We start from the raw sequence: 14,345 nt of genomic DNA on the forward strand, positions 1-14,345 counted from the left end.
ATGAATACCAATGGACAAAATCAGACGCCAAAATGTATAAAGTCCAGCTTAAAGAAATAGAAGTAAACACGCAGTATGACAGTCGCTTTGCAAAATTTAGACCCAGAAATTCAAGAGCTGCTAGCTAAGGAGTGTAAAGACTGCACTGTATTCAAAAGCAGGTACGGAATTGTTACGCCTATAAAAAAGAATCCAGCTGATGTAACACCAGTCCTCGTGGTGCCCACTTGCCTAGAACAAGAGTTAATAGGATTAGCCCACGGCCAAGGACATTTTGGATTAGAAAAAAGCTTAAAAAGCCTATCCTCCATCGGCTGGTGGACAAATGTCAGCAAAGATACTGAAATCCGTTTAAACTGTGCCAAAAATAATCCTGATCGTGTAAATGAGGGACCCATGCAACATCAATCCATAGATTATGTAGGCCCACTTCCATGTACAGCACAAGGGCACAAGTACTGTTTGGTAGTCATTGATAGTTTCACCAAATGGCTAGAGGCCTACCCTGCAAAGAACTGTACAGCCATGACAACAGTTTGAGTTTTATTAGAACAAACCTTCGCTAGGTTTGGACTACCAGATGAAATGGACAGCGACAAGGGTCCCCATTTCATGAGGGATGTGACCAAGTCTTTGTGTCAGGCATTAAACATCCGACAATGCCGACACATTGCAGGCCACCCTGAAAGTAGTGGATTAGTTGAAAGGACCAACTGGACTCTAAAGACCACATTGTGGAAGGTCATAGACAGCATGGGCAAAAACTGGGATGCCAAACTCCCAATAATATCAATGGCCCTCAAATCAACCATCTCATCGCATGGACATACACCACATGAGGCTTTCACGGGAAGGGTTATGCGCACCCCTGAACATTGGTGGCTCAGTGGTGTGCCGCCTGACAATTATCAACCACGAGTCCTCATAGATCAATATATGCAGCATCTACCATCAGTACCATTCAGAAACAAGTCACATAACAGCTTAAATCCAACTCCAAATATATGGAGAAGAGACTTGGAGACCGTATAATGGAACGTCAGGGATAAAGTTCTGTATAAGTTCTATTCTGACCGTGGCCATAGTTTGAGCCCCAAATGGGTTGGATCAGTGACAAATGTCAACAAAGCCTCACCTACAGTCTACCAGGTGGAGGGAAAAGGAAAAAGGGTTAAGCAGTTAAAGTGGTTTCATTCCACTCAACTTAAAGAGTGGAAAGGCTTTGTCACTTAAATTAGCAGGTAAGGTCTGGGTAAATAATGTAAAATGAAAACTAATCCTAACCTGTTTGCAGAAATCAATTCTCATCCATCGCCACAACTATGTATCTTATTGTGTTATGTTTGCATATACCACTTCCTAATCATTAAGGAAGGTGAACATTATTATTGTACAGTCAACCAAAGCTATAGTGATCAATGGTCAAGGATAGTGCATGGAGAAGACTATGATCTGCCCAATTCAGTAGTTAGGGGAAATATCTCCATTTATTCTTACACTGTAGGAGAATATTGCTATTTGGCCTGGCGAGAAGTAACCATTCCCTAATGGCATTAGCATTACCGATAGTGAGCAATTAATAGGGGGAGATGACTCCGAAGAGCAGTTTACGCAGGTTAAAAAGTTTAAAAGAACATATAAATGGGAGTACAACGAATCGTTAAATAAATGTTCCAGTGGAAAAACAAAGAATTAAGGGTTCTAAGTGCAGATGTATCTCTGCCAATGTACCAAGTCAAGTCAAACTAGGAATGCTCACCTTCAATGTTGTTATGCATGTATCACATGTAAGGCTACGATTTAGTCACGGAGGTCGTGACTTCAGTCACAACCCCTGTGACTTCAGCCTGTGGTGGTCGGGATCTGCAGGGTCCCCTGCTGCCCCTGGTGGCAGGGAACTGTGGAATACCCCACTGCCTCTGGCAGCTCCCGGATCTCCAAGTGGCTGGGTACCCCACAGCTCCCAGCTGCCATGGGATATCTCTGGAGCTCCTGGCTGCTGGCAGCGCTGGGGGAACCCCCGCCCCGGAGCTCCTGGCCAGCATGGGAGGCGGGGGAACTCCCCCTGAGCTCCCGGATGGCGTGGGAGATGGGGGAACCCCCCTCCCAAAGCTCCTGGCCAGTGCAGGAGGCAGGGAACCCCCCCGGTGCTCCCAGCTGCGGTGGGCCCACGGAGCTGTGGGTGGCAGCAGTACTCTGCAGCTACCAGGCCCCACAGGCAGCCGTGGGGACCCCCAGAACTGCAGGCAGCAGGGGTACCCCACAGCCCCCAGCTGCTGCAGGCAGCTCCTAGCCCCTGTGCAACTGCCTGCTTCAGGCAGTGTGGGGACCCACAGATCCCCATTTTGTCATGGATATTTTTAGTAAAAGTCACGGACAGGTCACGGCTTCTGTGAATTTTTCTTTTTTGCCCGTGACCTGTCCGTGACTTTTACTAAAAATATCTGTGTTAAAATCTTAGCCTTAATCATATGTATTGCCATTTATAAACGTCAATGTATATGCGCCCTCCTAGACCTCTACAACATCCTTGAAATGCTACAGTAGCACAAAGACGGTTAATTGTACAAATATCAATAAGGGGTAAAAATAGAATTGTTTTGGGAAAATTCCTGTAACTATAACTTTAAATAACACTGGCACCTGGACCATAACCTGTCTATATGGGATTTAAGCCTCATATAATGTAACCATTGTAGCCTGATTTGGGGTGTGTTAGTAGTGTTGATTTAATTTATTCACTAAAATTAATTAAATACAATTAAATTAAGTGGATAAATTAAATCAACACTACTAACACACCCCAAATCAGGCTACAGGCTGGGGGGAGGGGGGGGAGGGGAAATATAGGCCAGAAAGAATATAGGCCATAGTCCCTAAACCATACACCAGCCCTATAGGTCCTATGGTTGTAAAGGAAGATTTAAAAAGACTTGTGTTAATACATCCTCTATACTCCCTAAAGACAGTTCATACGCCCTTACAAATCAGGTTAGTGAATACTCAGCCAGAATGTGCCTTATATACCACCCCTGCCTTAATAGAATGGAAGGCTTGGGTTAAAAGCGTATCTCCCTCTGCACCTAAATCAAAACATGATTTACTAGCAACCCTGTCGGGAGGCATAGGCACAAGCTTAGGGGTGCTTAATACAGTAGATCAGCACCTCCTAGCAAGCAGGATCAGTGCCTTGGGCCAAGACATCGCATCCATGTCCAATCCACTAATGTCTGCCCTAAACCAACGTAGTACAATACAGCTAAAATACTCCCGGGCTGGCCACAGTTACAAGAAATAGATCACATCCACATTCCACCACCATAGACACAATGCAAGCAAATGTATCCATAGCACCTGCATGTATCCCAGCGCAAGACTGGCTTCTGAACGTAGCCAAAGACATAACTAGGGAAGGAAGGAATGGGATCATTCCTATAGAACTGCAAAAAGAAATCTGGGACAGGGCCACCACGTTCGAACAAACCCATCAAGCCTGGCGGAAAGTGTTTAACTTTCTGTATGATCAAGGAAGCCACAGCATTATGAGCTACGTTTTAACAATTATAGAAGCAGAGGAACAATTCATTTACCCGTTAAGGTTTAAACATCAACAATTCTGTTTTGTTTCCCATTGAGTTGCCAAAATGGGTACATTAAAAAGGCAACCAATATAATAGTGTAAATCTAGACTCTTGTACTGTTGAAAAACGGCTAGGGAATTCATGTGGCTCAAGGCTAATAGAAAAAGGCCACATTTGTCTAAAGCCTTCCGAGGGATGGTGCCACTACCAGCTAAAACCTTCCGACTCCAACTTCTCTGCTCTGGTTACTGTAGAGGCACACTGCATCTGCCTCCGAAGCTGGTGTAACTGGTTTCCTGGATGTAGTTGTTTCAGAACCGAGCACAGCCCTTATGAAAATACATGCATTTGTTTAGTGTATTCCGTTAAAGGCTGTAATATACATTTTGTTTTTCATGATATTAGTGTACAAAATATTACTGTCTATTACAAGTGGTACGGTCATGTAGACCCTATAAGTCTAGGAGTGGAAGTTTCCACACTAAAACAGTTATTAAGGCACCCAGGGCTGCAACAGCACCTTAAATGAAAGCCCAAGCTAAGGAGGTAATGGTGTCAGTGCACCATGCATCATCCAACATTCAAAAGATCCTTAATCGAGTGCAGCAAGAAACCACTGCAGCACACTGGTGGGAAAACGTATTGCCCCAACTGTCAGTTTAAAGGAAGCTTGGTACATATCGTTGCATCCTATAGTAATTCTTTTTATTGCAGCTATTATTGTTTCAGTGTGCTGGGTATGATCAAGGTATCCCAGGCAACCAAGAAACCAATATATGTTACTTACCCAACGTTTAAGTGTGGTATCCATGATAAGAAGGTACCCTGATACCAAGGAGAGGAATGTAGGAATAATACCCTCCCCCTCACTCACACACACATTATCAATAAGTTAATTCCCTTGCGTCCCATGAGTTGCCCTGTGTAACCTTTGGTTGTCCTATGATCTCTATTCTGCCTAGTAACAGAGAGAGACCCCACCCTTTTGGTGCCGTGTGCAGCCCAAGAAGTGGGCCGGGTGCAAAGAGCAGCGTGCAGGGGGAGCACACCCTGTTGTTGGATGTCCGTGGGCTGTCAGGTCACTGTCCGTTCGTAGATCGCCGCTCAGGGAGAGCTCGGGCGGCTGCGTCTCCCCCACCACTTCACAGGCAGACTAAGCCCTTGAACTGCACGTCCTCACTCACCCTGCCCGTGATAGTGGCAGCACACCGCACTCACTCTCCCCAGCGGGGGAGTTTGCCCAATCACGGGAAGATGAACAGAAGACTAGGAGAGAGACTTACCTGGTGAAGCGATCGAGTCAAGCCACCTGAGGTCGACCGGAGGAACCGGAGCCCAGCTGTACCTGGACATCGAGACGTCCGGATCTGGGAAGTCTGGTGATTGTGAAACCTTCCCCCCACCCCGTTCCTCTCTTTGTCTCCTCTTTTATCCCTGCTATCATTTGTTAGTTGAGGACTTGGTAACCGCCAAACTTATTAATTTTGTTATTAAGGGGTTAAGGTAATAAATGTTATCTGCTTTACGTTATTTACCTGTCAGGTTTGATTTTAAATACACCCGGCGACAGACACGGAAGGGTCTAATCCTGTAAAAAAGGGGTAGGATTTGGGATCTAGGTTTCATTTCTCCCCTGAATGTTATAGATTTTAAGTGGCCTGTTGTAAGAGTCTATGATGGTGATGGTGCAGCAAAACCTCTTAACAAGCCACGCAGCTCAGAGGAATGGTATGATCACAACCCCCTGACCAATCATTTGATGTAGGGGATCTGGAATTGGTGTTACTCCCTGTAAAAAAAAAAAAAAAGTACAAAATGCAGAACTCATGGGAAGAGCCTTGTGAGGTGATAGGGTTAACAATGTCACCTATAATGTATGAAGGCCCAATAGCAGGGCTGTGCTGTAGACTGTGCATAGAAACAGGTTAAATACGTATCACAGTCGTGACACCATTGGAAACATGATCTGCTGTTTGATTTGATGACTGAATGCCATAGTGACATCTCACTACAGAGCACTGATCTACGCAAAGTATGAAAAGGCAGAGATTTTGGCTGTGCTGCAAAGGCATCACTCGGTGTTGTCCAGACGACCAGACTTGACTCACAAAATGGTCCATAAGGTTAACACTGTGGGACCACAACATGCGCTCAGCAGAGCATGCCTTACAATTGGTCAAATGCAGGAGCACATTAGTAAGGAGATATCTAGCATGCTGACATGGGAATAATTATAGGATCCAACAGTCTCTGGGCTTCTTGTATTGTTATGGGCCCCAAAAAGGATGGGACCATAAGGTTTTGTGTTGATTACAAGAAATTGAATGCGGTCACGGTTCCTGATGCATATACTGATGCTGAGCTTTGTAACTTTGTCCTCACCCACAACCATTTCAGATTTGGGGACAACTTATACCTTCAAGTCAGCGGCACTGCTATGGGTACCCGCATGGCCCCACAGTATGCCAACATTTTTATGGCTGACTTAGAACAACACTTCCTCAGCTCTCGTCCCCTAGCGCTCCTCCTCTACTTGTGCTACATTGATGACATCTTCATCATCTGGACCCATGGGAAGGAGGCCCTTGAAGAATTCCACCTGGATTTCAACAATTTCCACCCCACTATCAACCTCAGCCTGGACCAGTCCACACAAGAGATCCACTTCCTGGACACTACAGTGCAAATAAGTGATGGTCACATAAACACCACCCTATACCGGAAACCTACTGACTGCTATACGTACCTACATGCCTCCAGCTTCCATCCAAGACACATCACACGATCCATTGTCTACAGCCAAGCCCCAGCCGAATTTGCTCCAATCCCTTAGACAGAGACAAGCACCTACAAGGTCTTTATCAAGCATTCTTAAAACTACAATACCCACCTGGGGAAGTGAGGAAACAGATTGACAAAGCGAGATGGGTACCCAGAAATCACCTACTACAGGACAGGCCCAACAAGGAAAATAACAGAACACCACTGGCCATCACGTACAGCCCACAGCTAAAACCTCTCCAGCGCATTATCAGCGATCTACAACCTATCCTGGAAAATGATCTTTCACTCTCACAGACCTTGGGAGGCAGGCCAGTCCTCGCTTACAGACAACCCCCCAACCTGAAGCAAATACTCACCAGCAACTACACACCACAGAAACACCAACACAGGAACCAATCCCTGTAGCAAACCACGTTGCCTACTCTGTCCCCACATCTACTCTAGCGACACCATCAGAGGACCCAACCACATCAGCCACACCATGAAGGGCTCATTTACCTGCACATCTACTAATGTGATATATGCCATCATGTGCCAGCAATGCCCCTCTGCCATGTACATTGGCCAAACCGGGCAGTCCCTCCGCAAAAGAATAAATGGACACAAATCAGACATCAGGAATGGTAACATACATAAGCCAGTAAGTGAACACTTCAATCTCCCTGGTCATTCTATCACAGATTTCAAAGTCACTATCATTGAACAAAAAAACTTCAGAAACAGACTTCAAAGAGAAACAGCAGAACTAAAATTCATTTGCAAATTTAACACCATTAATCTGGGCTTGAATAGGGACTGGGAGTGGCTGGCTCATTACAGAAGCAGCTTTTCCTCTCCTGGAATTGACACCTCCTCATCTATTATTGGGAGTGGACTACATCCACCCTGATTGAATTGGCCCTGTCAACACTGGTTCTCCACTTGTGAGGTAACTCCCTTCTCTTCATGTGTCAGTATAATAATGCCTGCATCTGTAATTTTCACTCTATGCATCCGAAGAAGTGAAGTTTTTTTACCCACGAAAACTTATGCCCAAATAAATCTGTTAGTCTTTAAGGTGTCACCAGACTCCTTGTTGTTTTTGTGGATATAGACTAACACGGCTACCCCCTGATACTTAAAAACCACTTGAGAATTGCGCTGAGGGTGCAGGTCTCAGTCAAAGTGTCAAATAGGGGCGTCCAAAGTCATTGGGTAGGAGGAGGCCAGATTTGCTTGGATACCTTGAAAGTGGACTCAGTTGTTAACTGGCCTGTGCACAAAAACAAAAGCAAATTCAACTTTTATAGGCTTGGCTAATTATTCCTGCAGGCTGGGTGGGGGTCAGTGTCATTGTGTCTGCTGTCACAGGTTTTGACTTTTTGCAAAAGTCCAACAAAGTGGTGTGCATGGCAGCCTGTCAGAAAATCTTTGGTGGGGAAGAGAAAATTCTGTGAGAAAACTTTTTCTGGCTGGTCCTGATTTTGACAAGGGGTTTGAACTGTGCATGGCCACATCTCACACAGGCCTGGGAGTACTAATGCAAGCGGGTGAAGGCAATAAAAAGCATCCTATTGCTTTCTTAAGTAAAAAACTGCCCCCCAACAACAGAATTACTCTGTCATAGAAAGAGAATGTCATGCAATTGTGTGGGCAGTCAAGCAGTTAAGTCAATCTGTTTAATAGGAAGTTCAGGGCCCTAACACACTACCCTCTGTGGGTATGCCTACACAGAACCAAACATACCAACTGGAGTACAGCTCTCTGGGAACATGAGATGGAAATTGTACATATTAAGGGCAAGAGGGTTCTGAGATGACACATAAGGATTAGCCAGTGGCTGACCCTACCGCATCAATGTAAGGGGGTAGGTGTGACCCAGAGACCTCTTGATGCCAACAGGCAGAGGGCACAAGTAATGCCTGGGGTTTCACAGGGACCCCTAGGGTCAGGTGTAGGCATAACAGTTCACCAAAGGGCAGCTTGTGAGGTCTCCACTAAGAGCCAGTATCCCAGTATAGACACACAAGTCCTTCAATATTATCCATACGTACATTTTGCAATGATTGTTATGATCACTGGCAATTATGTTCTCAAAGCCTTGGAGTTAAGGCAAATAAACAGTAGAGGTTCCTTTCAGGCAGGGGCTAATAGACTGGGCAGACTCCCTGTCTGGGCATTGTGCATTGTTCGCTTCACATTAGAGGTCTATTTGCATATGGAGCCAGGTCCTAATCAAGAGCTTGCAAAAATCTACAAGAAAGAAACATATAGGAAAAACCAACCAGCAGGGGGCATCCTATTTACAAGTAATGACAATGGGTCATTGGAGTATAGCTGGGATGGGGGAGGGCAGAGGTAACCCTATGAATCTTTCACCAAGGAAGCAAGTTGACAGTGTGACTTGTCTCGTGGTAGAAAGATCACAGCGAACCCTCACTGAAAAGCACTGGCAGGACTTTGGGGAGAATATCTAGTTCGTTAAGTCAAGCTTCTAGAATGCATGTTATGAGTTTATTTTATATGTAACCATTTGTTTCCAGTTACTTCTACTTGCAATTATTTGAAATCTCTACTCTTTGTTTGCTAGACTTGGCTTGTTTACACTATAAACATATCTAAGTGCTGAGAGTTGAGCAGAACTGTGATCTCAGGTGTAGCTGGCAAACTGTGGTGCACTGCTCCTTTGGGAGCAGAGAGTCTGTGAATACAGAGCGTGGCCAATGGAACAGCAGCTGGACACTCCGGGTGGGCACTCAGAGGGCTCGGGAGCTGGCGGGTGCCTATCGCTAACCTGCGGAGGGACAGCAGAACCTGTGAAGGCTGAGAGGGGCGGGCTTGTGTTGCCCGAGGCTGGTGGAGGCAGGGAGCTGACCTCTGGCAGGCATAGGCAAGACTTCCTCACACCAAGGGCAGGTGGTCACGAGGTGCCTCACAATGCTGGTACCTCTAGGAGGCGACACCAGGGGCACTGGCACAGCTGTGCTTGGAAAGTCTGCATAACTCCTGCCCTCACTATGCACCGGCACTGCCCGCCTTTCCTGAGCTCTAAATCAGCTGGTGCTGGGAGCAGGATAAGGGGAGGATCTTTTCCTCTTTCACATTTATGAAACTGACTTGTTTCTCTCCCATCATCTCATCTCTTCACCCGCCCAGACAGGGCCCTCACATGTCCCAGCGCCACTTCCCGAAGAGCACAGCTCAGGCAAGAACCTCTCGTCAGCTTAACAGCGAGAATGGGATTTTAGAGAGAGATTTAAACAACATCAATAAAAGCCTTTCCTCTCCAGTCCAAGTGGGGCACCTGGTTCTTGTCTATGCATGACCTAAATGCTTTAGAGAGAAAGGACAGGCTTGTGGCCTGGCATTCATGAGCCCTGTGTTCAATTCCCTGCTCTGCCATGGGTTCTGCATGGCCTTGGGCATGTCACTTAATCAGTGTTGCCATCTGTAAAACAGGGATAATCATAGAATATCAGGGTTGGAAGGGACCTCAGGAAGTCATTTAGTCCAACCCCCTGCTCAAAGCAGGACCAAATTCCAGACAGATTTTTACCCTAGATCCCTAAATGGGACCCCTCCAGGATTGAACTCACAACCCTGTGTTTAAGCAGGCCAATGCTCAAACCACTGAGCTATCCCTCCCCCCTTGTCTTTAGATGGTGAGCTCTTTGGGAGGGACTGTCTTTCACTATGTGAACAGCCAGCGCCCTGCACAGTGGGACCCTGATCTCATAATCCCAACTATACATACACAATGATGGGGTCTAAATTAGCTGTTACCACTCAAGAAAGAGATCTTGCAGTCATTGTGGATCATTCTCTGAAAACATCCAGTCAATGTGCAGCGGCATCAAAAAAGCGAACAGAATGTTGGGAATCATCAAGAAAGGGATAGATAAGAAGACAGAAAATATCATATTGCCTCTATATAAATCCATGGTACGCCCACACCTTGAATATTGTGTGCAGATGTGGTCACCCCATCTCAAAAAAGATACATTGGAATTGGAAAAGGTTCAGAAAAGGGCAACAAAAATGATTAGGGGTATGGAATGGCTTCTGTATGAGGAGAGATTAATAAGACTGGGACTTTTCAGCTTGGAAAAGAGGCAACTAAAGGGGGATATGATAGAGGTCTATAAAATCATGAATGGTATAGAGAAAGTAAATAAGGAAGTGTTATTTACTCCTTCTCATAATACAAGAACAAGGGGCCACCCAATGAAATTAATAGGTAGCAGGTTTAAAACAAACACAAGAAAGTATTTTTCCCCACAACGCACTGTCAACCTCTGGAACTCCCCCTGTGAAGGTCAATACTATAACGGGGTTCAAAAAGAAGCTAGATAGATTCATGGAGGATAGGTCCATCAATGGCTATTAGCCAGGAGGGTCAGGGATGGTGTTCCTAGCCTCTGTTTGCCAGAAGCTGGGATTGGGTGACAGGATGGATCACTTGGTGATTCCCTGTTCTGTTCATTCCCTCTGGGGCACCTGCCATTGGCCACTGTCAGAGGACAGGATACTGGGCTTGATGGACCTTTGGTCTGACTCAGTCTGGCCGTTCTTATGATCTCAGCTGGGGTCTTTAAGGGCTACTGGAATATCACTATTTGCCAGCGGAAGGGAAGCAGAGTCTTTACTCTTGCGATAGGAATTGTGCCAGATGGATGAGGAAGGAAAAGAATCTCAACCCCAATTATTCCACTGTATTGAATGAGGATAGAACAGAGCAGAGCACAGCTGCAGCACACCTGACGCACCACGTGGAAGGAGGTGGTGCTGTTAAGTTTGGGTTGGATCGCGCTGCCCATTGTCTCCCAGCAGTGCCGGTGCAGCAGCCTCCACTGGCACCATTCCACATCTGAGAAGTGGGCAGGGAGCACGTGTGTGGGAAGGAGGGCGTGAGTCCCCATGGCCACTGATCAGGGAGAGCTCACCCTGGCAGCTCAGTGGCAGATGGGTGTTGGGCACACCTCCCTTCGCCCCGGCCTCACCCCCTCCTCCCCTAACAGGAGGTGAGACATGTGCCTGCCCACCCCCAGCTGGCTAACAAGCCCCGCCCTGACTGCCGGCTGGTTCGGGATAACCTCAGAATGGGTCACCGCCCACCACATGCAGGCGCGTCATTCTGTGGGAATCGCTATCCATCTCCATGCACTCATGTGCGCCCATTGCCGTGCCATCCAGGCACCATGCCAAACTGCCCAGATGCCAGGGTGACAGACATCAGATAGACAGATGCATTAATGTCTCAACTCAGCCTAAAGCCACAAGGAGTCGCACTGGCCTGGGGTTTACTGGACTCCTGGTCTCAGGCTGCCAGCCCCCAGGATGAAGTGAGGATAGCAGGTGTCTCTGTGGGGTGGCGTCATTTAAATTTTAAATTAAATTAATGGAGATATCCCATCTCCTAGAACTGGAAGGGACCTTGAAAGGTCATCGAGTCCAGCCCCCTGCCTTCACTAGCAGGACCAAGTACTGATTTTGCCCCAGATCCCCAAGTGGCCTCCTCAAGGATTGAACTCACAACCCTGGGTTTAGCAGGCCAATGCTCAAACCACTGAGCTATCCCTCCCCCATGCATGCAACCCAGAGCAGGTGGAAGGGCCGTGGCATTGAGCAAAGGAACTGAAGCAGGCATAGAGCTTGGCAACTCCCTGTCATCTTATCCCCTGCCCCCAGCCTTGGTCCCACAAGCTGGCCTGCAGCACCATGTCTCCTGCCTGGAGGGAAGTGACTACCTGGGCCTGTCTCAGGCACCTGTCGCTCCATCCTGGAAGGGAGAGCTCTTTGCTGGGGCTTGGAGAGGCACTTGGGCTGAGGAGGGGAGGGAGGAAAGGGGAGACCACTATGGAGGAAGATAGAGAGGAAGGTGGGAGAGACAGGAGCCATCTACTCCTACCTGGCTTCAATGACATGGCAGTACAGGGCCCTCCTCTGGGGCTCCTCTAGCACCTTCAGCTCCAGGCAGATCTCTCCCTGAACCTCTTCATTGGGGTCCACGTGCGTCAGGTTGATCCAGCTGTCAATCCCTGCAATGGAGGAGGAGTCTGTGTAACTAGCTCCCTGGCTCTCCCTGCCCCACCCACCTCGGGGGGCTGACGCAGCAGGCCAGCTGCCATGCTGGCCACGTGTGATCCCCGCACAGCCTCCCACCCCATGCCACGGCAGAGACCTTAGCAGGGCCGGTGCAACCATTTAGGCAAACTAGGTGGCCGCCTAGGGCGCCTAGTGGTTGGGGGCACCTAAAAGCCTGCTCAGGCGAGGAGGTGGAGTGGAGGTGAGCTGGGGCGGTGGGGGGGCACGGGGCGGGCCGCCCGCAGTAACGGGGAGGGCGCACAGGGGAACCGCTCTCCGCCCCAGATCACCTCCACTCTGCCTCCTCCGCTGAGCACACAGCCCCCGCTCTAAGTCTCCTCTAATAGGTGCCGCAAGCTTGCGAGGAGAGGAGAATCAGGCTGGGTCTACACTACCCGCCTGAATCGGCGGGTAGAAATCGACCTCTCGGGGACAATCGATCCCCGAATCGACACTCTTACTCCACCAGGGGAGGTGGGAGTAAGCGCCGTTGACGGGAAGCCGCAGAGGTCGATTTTGCCACCGTCCTCACAGCGGGGTAAGTCGGCTGCGATACGTCGAATTCAGCTACGCTATTCACGTAGCTGAATTTGCATATCTTAAATCGACTCCCCCCCTGTAGTGTAGATGTAGCCTCAGAGTGGGGCCGGCATGCTCAGCGGAGGAGGTGGAGCTGAGGTGAGCTGGGGCGGGCTCCCCAGGCGGGGTTAGCTGCCGTGGAGGGGGGGTAGCTGCTGTGGGGGGGGAGGCGCCTCCCTGGGTGGGGGGGAGTGGCGGGCTCAGCTGCCACAGGGGGGCAGGGTTAGCTGGGGGGGGCGCAAGGTGGAAGTTTCGCCTAGGGCACGAAACTTCCTTGCACCGGCCCTGGACCTTAGGGGTGTTATCCGCAGAATGGCCAGCCCCAAACTGTCAAAAATCACAAGTCAGCCCCCCAGCTCCCCAAAATCACGAGATTGGTTTAAAATCAGGAGATCTACAAAACTATCACAATAGCCAGGGGATCTCTTCCCTCGCCTTTTGGGTGCCCGTGGGTGGCACTTGCAGCCTTTTCCCCAAAGCACCAAAGGCCAGAAAACCACTTTTCTTTTGAAAAGGCAAGCTGAGATTCTTTCATAACCACATGACTCCAAGAGCTGGGACTTGGATGCCAAACAGCAAGAGAATCACAACAACAGCCTGAGAGTCAGCAACACTGGAACAATGCTGCCAGATGACCTGCCTGCTCCATCTGCTGATACCCCGCTACTCTGTGCTGCTGGGGGGGTGTTGCCAACTCCACAAAGCAGGAAGTCACCAGACAAACCCTGAAAAGTCGCCAGATGTAGCTGTTGAAGCACTCAAAAGGAATCAGAAATGTCACCTAACAACATTTCCAGAGAATTCAACAGAGAATTTGATATAGATACAGATATACACACACAGGCGAGTGTAGTCCCAAAATCATTCACAAGCAGCTCGATGGTGTTACTAATGCACTTCTTCTACATTCTGTTGCACACCAGAAACAACTACACCAGTATACCGTCCTCGTCAGGAGGGCGCCCTCTGCTCGTTGGGAGGGAAACTGCAGCCCTCTGCTCAGCGGGAAGGGTGTTCTGTACAGGGCAGTCCAGCACAGCTGGGGTTGGTTAATTTCAGCTGCGCCTCCCTTCCTTGCCGCCTGGATCTGAGCCCACAGGTGAGTGGAAGGGAGAGCCCAGAGCCGGGGGGGGGGAGGGCATTCGCCTCACCTGACCTCACGCTGCAGGGAGCCAAGAAAGTAGATTTAAAGAAGAAAAGTCCACCAGCCGGACCCCTTCCCCCTGCTTCCAGGGTTTCATTTCTGAAAACAGCTGGGCAGCTAACCCCGGTCAAGCCAGGGGAAGGGATAAAGGGGAACTGAAAACAAGCTAGCTCCACCTTTGATCCTGCAGTAAG

At 48.5% G+C, this 14,345-nt stretch overlaps 1 protein-coding gene across 3 annotated transcripts in view; it reads right to left on the reverse strand.

Moving 5' to 3' along the window:
• Positions 1-14,345, reverse strand: part of RASAL1 (RAS protein activator like 1) — a 131,401-nt gene that overhangs the window by 86,513 nt on the left and 30,543 nt on the right. For 2 of the 3 annotated variants that reach the window (XM_054006779.1, XM_054006777.1), the window contains exon 5: positions 12,253-12,382. The exons of the other annotated variant lie outside the window; for it this stretch is intronic. In XM_054006779.1, the coding sequence (XP_053862754.1) occupies positions 12,253-12,382 (130 nt within the window). The remainder of the gene's footprint in view (positions 1-12,252; positions 12,383-14,345) is intronic. 3 annotated transcript variants of the gene reach the window in all.

The sequence above is a fragment of the Malaclemys terrapin genome, chromosome 16 (genome assembly GCF_027887155.1).
Source record: "Malaclemys terrapin pileata isolate rMalTer1 chromosome 16, rMalTer1.hap1, whole genome shotgun sequence".
In the NCBI taxonomy this organism is placed as follows: domain Eukaryota; kingdom Metazoa; phylum Chordata; order Testudines; family Emydidae; genus Malaclemys; species Malaclemys terrapin.